Raw genomic sequence first — 8544 nt, forward strand, 5'->3', positions numbered from 1 at the left:
GTGGTATTTCACATTAATTGATTTTCATATGTTGAACTGTCATGTATCCCAGGGATAAATCCCAGTCGGTCATGACGTATGATTCTCCTTCTTCTTTCTTTTCTTTTTGTCTTTTTTTTGAGACGTAGTCTCACTCTGTCACCCAGGTTGGAATGCATGGTGAGATCTCAACTCACTGCAACCTCTGCAGTGAGGTTCAAGCGATTCTTCTGCCTCAGACTCCTGAGTAGCTGGGATTACAGGCAGCCGCCACCATGCTCAGCTAATTTTTGTATTTTTAATAAAGGTGGGATTTACCATGTTGGCCAGGCTGGTCTCAAACTCCTGATCTCAGGTGATCCACCTCCCTCGGCCTCCTGAAATGTTGGGATTACAGGCATGAGCCACTGTGCTCAGCTGGTATATGGTTCCTTTAATGTGCAGTTGCAGTTAGTTTGCTAGCTTTTCTTTTCTTTCTTTTTTTCTTTTCTTTCTTTTTTTTTTTTTTTTTTTTTTGCCTGTAGTTTTCTTTTCTTTTGATATCTTTGTGTGGCTTTGGCATTGGTGACGCTGGCCTCATAAAATGAGTTTGGAAATGTTTCTTTAATTATTTTATAAGTATTTGAGAAAGATTCGTGTTAACTTAAAAAAAACAACATTTCATACAATCCACCAATGAAGTTGTCTGGTTCTGTGGTTCTGGGCTTTTCTTTGTTTGAAAGGTTTTTGATTACATATATGATCTCCGTAATAGTTGTATGTTTGTTCAGACCTTCTATTTCTTCATGATTTAGTCTTTTTTTTTTTTAATTTTTGTACCAAATAACTCATACATTTAATGTTGACATTTCTTCTTACCTGTGTGTCTCAGATCAATAAAGTACTCTGCATTAAAATTTAAATCTTGAGACAGTAGTACAGCATTGAAAAAAAATTGTAAAGCAGCTTAGATACACTGAACTCAGATTTTACATTTTCATTTGTCAGATTAGAATATAAAAAGCTTGAAAATCAACTTGAAAAAGCTTATTCTTCCTCAAGAAAAAGTATGAACAATCTGAAAATGATCAACTAGTATGAATGAACATTGTACATAGTTAAGTCACATTTAGTGGTTGCTAAACATACCACTCCCTCCTGGAAATTACGGAACCATCTACATGTGAAACTAAGTCATCTTCATTTTCGTCATAATGTTCATCACTGACGAACTTCATTCCCATTTTTAGATCTTCATAATAATCCATTGGTCTTTCAAACCTATTGAGATTTTCTACATTGTTCCACTGAGTTTTTCAGGCTCTTCTAAATAGTCTTTACGTATCAGATTGTTCACTGGATTTTTGTTTTCTTTTTTTACACTGTCTGGGTAAGAATCAAGCTCATCTTGCTGAAGAACATCTATCTGTGATTCTTTTTGCATATCTGATGGTGGAATGTAGTTCTTGGCAAAGTAGTCTCCACGAAACGTCCGTCTTCTCCTATAGCAGAATATTCCAGCCAAAACACTTACAAGTACTATGAAGAGAATCCCACCCACTACACTAGCAATGATCGTGGCAATTGTGTCATCCTTAATTGTTGCCAAAGTTGACAATGGGAAGGGCAATTTTTTAGGTTCTGTTGCTAGATTCTCGATGTCAGCAGTTGAGGGATGCCACTGAATTGTAGGCTGAAGGGTGGTAGTAGTAGGAGGATCTGCATTTTTTAGGCTCTCTTCCTTTTCCGTCTTAATTTTCCATTTGTTTGACAGGAAGATTGCTATATTCTGAAATGTAGATGACTTTTTGGTCACTTCTTTGACCAAGGGAATTGGTCACTTTACAGATATAAACACCAGAGTAATTGAAAGTCAATGGTTGAACAAAATGAAGAGTATTGTCTGAAGCTAATAAACCATCAGGCCACTGTCCATCCAATCTGCTCCACACAGATTTGAATGGTGGTGGATTTGCATCAGCATTACATTTGAGATTAACACCTCTTCTTCCTACAAACCAATTTCCATCATAACCTGTTACCGAAACTTCAGGAGCATACTGTATGTCTAATATGAAAGAATATCGGATGTCCTTTTCCAAGGCTGGATGTTTTACAACACAAGTAATTCGCCTTCCTCTAGCAAATCTGGTTGGAAATAGCTTGTACTGGCTGACAATTGTTGCTGTTTCATTTGGAAAAGAAGTTGTAGTGGATTCCATTTCACCAAGATCACCTTCCCAGTCAATACGTGCAACGGGTTTTCCAGTGGCTGCGATACAAATGGCTGCTACTGTTTCATTTCCTCCATCAATTAAAGAATCTGGCCCTTTTATCAGGCTCACAGTAGGTTCAACTAATACAGTTACAGTTGTAGAGGACTGGGCATTTCCAAGTGGGAATGTAACAGCTTTGCAGATGTATTTTCCAGAATCAGAGAATCCTATGTTATGCAGAGTAATTGTTGCATCATTAAGAGAATAGTTTTTAAACAAGACTCTTCCCTGATATTCTCCTTGAACAGAGAATCCATACTGAGGATGATGAACTGCAACAGTCTGTGAACTTTTGCCATGTATCTTCTCCCATGAAATTTGTGTTATGGTTTCATTTACTTCAATTAAACACTTCAATGAAACATTCTTTCCCCATACTGCTGTGACATGTGGCTCCACGATAATTGGTCCAGCTAAGGCCCCACAGAGCCGGGAGAAGAGCAGCAGCGGGAAGAGCAGCAGCAGCAGCAGCGGAGGCGGCGTCGGGGGCTGCGGCAGCAGCCCGGCTCCGAGGAGAGAAGCGGAGGAAAGTTGTGTTTTGCCGCCTCCAGGACACAGCAAGGCCGGCCGCGGGGTCCGCGCCATCCCCCACCCTCCCCCCGGCCCGCTGGCCCCCTCGTCCCCCCGCTCCCCCGGCCCCGGCGCCTCCGGCTCTGGGCGGCGGCTGTGGAAGGTCCGGCGCGCGCGTCCCCAACTCCCAGCTCCAGCGCCGTCGCTGCCGGCTGACACTCAGCCGAGCGCTGGCGGCTGCCTAGACACCGCCGTCGCCGACGCCACTGCCGAGCCATGATTTAGTCTTGATATGTTGTAAGTTTCTGGGAATGTATCAATTTCTTCAGTTTATTGTTGTACAATTGTTCCTTGTAGTCTCTTGTGGTACTTTTTATTTTCGTGGTAGCAGTTGCAATATCTCTTCTTTTATTTCTGGTTTTATTAGAGTCTTCCCTCCTATTTTTCTTAACTAGTCTAGCTAAGTGTCTGTAAATTTTATTTATCTTTTCAAAAATGAATTCTTTGTTTCATTAAGTTTTTTATTTTCTATTTTGCTTTTCCCCCCTGCTCTAACCATTACTTTTTCCTCCCATTGCTAATTTAGGGCTTAGTTTGTTCTTCCAAGTTCTTCGAGGTGTAAAGTTAGGTTGTTGAGATCTTTTTAAATGTAGAGACTTATCTCTATGAACTTTATGATTAGTTCTTCTTTGGCTGCATCCCTTACCTTTTGTGGTATGTTGTGTATTCACTTTCATTTGTCTTTAGATATTTTCTAATTTCCTTTTTCAATTATTCCTTGAGCCAATTGTCATTCAAGAGTATGTCGTTTTCAACCAACCAAAAAAATTTTTTTAAAAGAATATGTTGTTTAATTTTTACATATTTGTGAAATTTCTAGTTTTCCTCCTGCTATTGATTTCTAGTTTCATTCAATGATGGACAGAAAAGATACTTGGTATGATTTCAATTTTCTTAAATTTGTAGACTCTTTTCGTGGTTGCCATGGTCTGTGTTTGAGAGCCCTCTTCAATAGATTAGTACCCTTATAAAAGAGGCCCAGAGAGCTTCCGTTCCATTTCCACCATCTGAAGTAACAGTGAGAAAGCATCATCTATGAACCAGAGCGCATAAGTGGACTTCTGGACTTTTCAGACTCCAAAATTGTGAGAAACAAGCTTCTGTTGTTTAAATGCTCTCTAGTTTGTGATATTTTGTTATAGTAGTCTGAACAGACAAAGATAGTGATTTAACATGTGATTTATTCTGGAGAATATTCCATTTGCTCTTGAGAAGGACATGTATTCTGCTCTTGGGTGGAATGGTCTCTGTATGTGTGCTAGGTCCATTTGGACTATAGCGTTACTCCCCTCCTCTTTTTCCTATTGATCCTCTGTCTGGATGTTCTGTCCACAGTTGAAAGTGAAGTATTGAAATCTCCTGCTATTGAGGCATTTCTTCTATTTCTCTCTTCAGTGTTGTCAGTGTTTGCTTTATATACCTAGGTGCTTTAATGTTGGGTGTGTATATAGTTATGACTGTACATCTCACTGATGGGTTGATATTTTATCATTGTGAAATGCCTTTTTGTCTCTTGTGACAGTTTTTGACTGAAAGTCTTCTTTGTCTGATACAAATATAGTCACTCCTTCTCTCTTTTTGTTACCACTTGTATGCAATTTCTTTTTCCACCCCTTTACTTTTAGCCTATGTTGTTTCCTTAAATCTAAAATGACTTTTCATAGACAGCATAGAGTTGGGTCTTGGTTTTATTTTCATTAATTTTTTGTTTGTTTTTTTGAGATGGAGTCTCATTCTGTCGCCAAGGCTGGAGTGCAGTGGCAGGATCTCGGCTCACCGTAACCTCCACCTCCTGGATTCAAGTGATTCTCCTGCCTCAGCCTCCTGAGAAGCTGGGGCTACAGGTGCCCACCACTACGGTCAGCTAACTTTTGTATTTTTAGTAGAAACAGGATCTTACCGTGTTGACAAGGCTGGTCTCAAACTCCTGATCTGAAGTGATCCTCCTGCCTCAGCCTCCCATTGCGGGGATTTTAACTCCTTTATATTTAAAGTTTTTATTGTTGAAAAATAATTTAATCTTGGCATTTTTGAGTTGTTATCTGTTAGTCTTATCACTCCTTTCAGTGTCTTTTCTTCTGTTTCTGTCTTCCTTTGTGTTTTGTTGGGTTGTTATTTCTTTTTTTGGTATCAATATGCTTTGATTTCTTTCTCTTTTTTTTTTTTTTTTGAGACGGAGTTTCGCTCTTGTTACCCAGGCTGGAGTGCAATGGCGCCATCTCGGCTCACCGCAACCTCCGCCTCCTGGGTTCAGGCAATTCTCCTGCCTCAGCCTCCTGAGTAGCTGGGATTACAGGCACGTGCCACCATGTCCAGCTAATTTTTTTGTATTTTAGTAGAGACAGGGTTTCACCGTGTTGACCAGGATGGTCTTGATCTCTTGACCTCATGATCCACCCGCCTCGGCCTCCCAAAGTGTTGGGATTACAGGCGTGAGCCACCACGCCCGGCCTCTTTCTCTTTTTTTAATGTAACTTCTATGGGTTTTCTTTTTTTGTGATTACCTTGGGCTTAAATAAAATGTCTCATAGTTCTAACAGTGGAAGCTGACAACAACTTAAGTTTAATCGTTTCCAAAAACTACACTTTCAGTTATACCCCAAACACATAATTTACATCATTATTGTCACAATGTACATCTATTCATATTGTGAATCTTTTAACAATTTTAGTGATAGTTTTTAAAATACTTTGTCCATTAACTTTTATACTAGAGTTAAAAGTAATTTACCCACCATCATTATAATAATACAGTATCCTATATTTGTTTATGTATTTACCTTTACCAGTGAGTTTCAGTCTTTCTTATGCTATCAGGTTGCTTTAGTGTCCTGTTATTTCAACTTGAAAAAATCCCTTTAGCATTTCTTGTAATGTAGGTCTACTGGTGATGAACTCTCTCAGCTCATGTTTGCCTGTTAAAGTATTTTTCTTGTATATTTGAAGGAGAGTTTTGACAGTTACAGCATTCTTGGTTATCAGGATTATTTTTTCCTTCAGAAATTTGGATATATCATCCCAATTCCTTCTAGTCTGCAAGATTTCTGCTGAAAAATCTGCTGACAGTCTTCTGGAGGTTTTATGCGACAAATCACTTTTGTCTTGCTGCTTTCAAAATTCTCAGTCTTTGACTCTTGACAACTTGATTATAGTGTATCTTAGTGTGGAACTCTTTGTGTTCCTTTTATTTGGTGTCATTTGGGCTTCTCGGATCTGTGTGTTTATTTCTTTCCTCAGATTTGGGAAGTTTTCAGCCATTATTTCGTTGAATAAGCTTTTTGGTCCTTTCTCTCTTTATTCTCTTTTTGGAACTTCCATAATGTATATACTGGTCCGTTTGATAGTTTCACATAATTCCCCTAATCTTTCTTTGTTCTTTAAATTTTGTTTTTGTTTCTCTGAATGAATCATTTCTGATGACCTGATTCAAGTTCACTAATCATTACTTCTGCTTGATCTATGTGTTAAATCCCTCTGGTGAATTTTTCACTTCAGTTATTGTGTTCTTCCCTTCATAATTCCTATTTAGTACTTTTCAATATTTTCTGTCTCTTTGTTGAAATTTTCCCTTTGTTCATTTACTGTTCTTTTGGCTTTGGTGAGCATCTTTATAAGAATTATTTTTAATTTTCTGTCAGATAAACCAAATAACTCTGCTTCATTAGGATCAGTTTCTAGATAGTTATCTTGTTTCTTTATTTGGAACATCCTTGCTAAATTTTTATTTTTCTTGACTCTCAGTGTTGGTGTCTACATGTTAGAAAGGGCAAGCACCGTTCTCAGTCTTTATGGGCTGTCCTTATACAAGAGAAGATTTACACCAATCTTCACGGAGGTCTCTATCAATTCTTACCTTCCCCAGAGAGAAGCAGATAGGTGTGGCTATTGGCTCTTCACTATGTGCTAAGCCAGGAAGGAAACTGTATCACCTACAGGCTCAAAGATGATCTCTGTTCTCTCACAGAAAGATAGACAGTGCTGAACCCATCAGAGTTTCAAGACTGTTGTGACAGATGCTAGGTCTCTGAGCAACCCTGAAAAGGTTGGAGCACTGGACAAATGGATCAATGCTTTCTCTGGGGGGAATCTTAGAATTGGGTTTTTCATCTGCTCACTCTGTGCTGAACAGGTGGGTAGGTTAGTGACTTCCACTAGCCCAAGTGACTGTCTCTGTTTGCCTACAGGTGACTGTGCTGCACTGGATCCATGAGATCTCCAAGACTAGTACGCCGAAATTCAGTCTTCTATGGAGTCCTTTCAGAAAAGTTGGCATCAACTCCTCCCTCTCCTAGGTGAAGCTGGGAACTAGGTGGTCTCTTCCTAATTATAAGGGGATGAAAGGGGGACAGGGTCTCTGGGAAAGGTGTACTGAATCTCCCCATCAGCTTCATTGAGTTTGATTTTGTATTTTCCCAGGGCTCAAGATGCTTTCAGTGTGTGTCTGATACCTCATAAAGAGAACTTGTCTATAAATTATTGCTGAATCATGTGTTCGTGAGGAGAAGAAGGGCTGAGAACTTCCACTGCCATTTTGCTGATGTCATGTCACTCCTCCCAGTTATGAGAATTTTAAAGGAAATGAAACAAATAAGAGGTCCTTCTTCAAGGCTTAAATAAATCAACATCAAACCTTTGGTAAAAGGCTCCATTTGGCCTTTCATCCCTCTTAAACATGAATTCAAGGGTTTTAATTTCCCTCCAGTGAAACCTACCCTTCACAACAAGAATCTGTCCAGAGAAAGACAAAACCCTTTGTAGAGAAAACCTTTGCACTTACACATATTTAGCCCTTAAATTTCTGGGCCTTCTTTCAGTCACTTTCCTCAAGAAACACAGAGAGGGTTCTCTTGTTGAGAAGCCCTGGTGAAAAATATGTTTCAACTGGAATTCTTCTATTTTTCAAGGGAGTAAACCAAGCCAGTTGGAAACTGATTGCTGCGAAAATCTGTCTCAGAAAGACATGGTTACTAAATGGAAATATCCAGGCTAGACCGCTGTTGTGGTGGAGAAGAAAGCAGCTGTTCGAGAAGAAAAGAGTGAGAGCAGCAAGAAATCTGCTGGAAGAAGCTCTCTAAACGTGGAGCAGCCCCTGGGAGTGGTGCTGGTAGAGGAACTAGCAGAGGATGGTCCTCCTATTTTGTTCACATGGACCTACCAAGGGGATGAATAGGAAGAAGAATCTTACCTGGGGTACACTGGCATTTGAGTGACCGATACACTTTGCCCCATTGAAACACAAATACTGGAACAGTCATCAATATCAATCTGGCAAAGTGGCCAGGCCTTTTATAACCTGATTCTCAATTCTTAGTTTCTGCTTCTACCCTCTAACTAGAAGAGAGGGGAACTCTGTGTATATGTGTGTGTGTGTGTGTGTGTGTGTGTGTGTGTGTGTGTGTTCATAGAGAGAGGAAGATGTGCATTTCTGCTATTCTTTTACCCATACTATCACTGAGGTAGGGCTTTATATTAGGAATCAAATGCATACCTTCCATATGTTTAATCCCAGAATGAAATATATGGTCTTGGTTACGCTGAAAGCTTAGTTGTAAACACCGGATATGTAGCAACGGAAATCTGAGGTTTGGGTGTAACTTGGTCCTACAGTAATATGTGCTTCAGTTTAAACACTTGCCGAGTTCGACAGACACTCCAATGAGTAAGAAAGGTCCTGGGTACTCTCCCATGACACACTCGTCCACATCTTCTGGGCAGGTGCAAATATACTGCCCATTCAGGG

At 39.7% G+C, this 8544-nt stretch overlaps 1 protein-coding gene and 1 long non-coding RNA gene across 3 annotated transcripts; one reads left to right on the forward strand and one right to left on the reverse strand.

Annotated features, from left to right (window-relative positions):
• Positions 1-851: 851 nt before the first annotated feature.
• On the reverse strand, positions 852-2854 carry LOC120360524 (nectin-3-like). The gene is given in 3 exon segments (XM_039460877.2): positions 852-1276; positions 1279-1680; positions 1751-2854. Coding segments are annotated over 3 exon segments (1650 nt in total). The 5' UTR covers positions 2820-2854; the 3' UTR covers positions 852-1097.
• Positions 2855-2921: 67 nt separating this feature from the next.
• Positions 2922-7428, forward strand: LOC141580424 (uncharacterized). Of its 2 annotated transcripts, none has more exons than XR_012512621.1 (3): positions 2922-3041; positions 6989-7096; positions 7221-7428. It is a non-coding gene; the product is annotated as an uncharacterized LOC141580424 (long non-coding RNA). The 2 variants fall into 2 exon arrangements; XR_012512622.1 differs by lacking the exon at positions 2922-3041 and adding an exon at positions 4538-4663.
• The last annotated feature ends 1116 nt before the right edge of the window (positions 7429-8544 follow it).

Source organism: Saimiri boliviensis, chromosome 11 (genome assembly GCF_048565385.1).
Source record: "Saimiri boliviensis isolate mSaiBol1 chromosome 11, mSaiBol1.pri, whole genome shotgun sequence".
NCBI lineage: Eukaryota > Metazoa > Chordata > Mammalia > Primates > Cebidae > Saimiri > Saimiri boliviensis.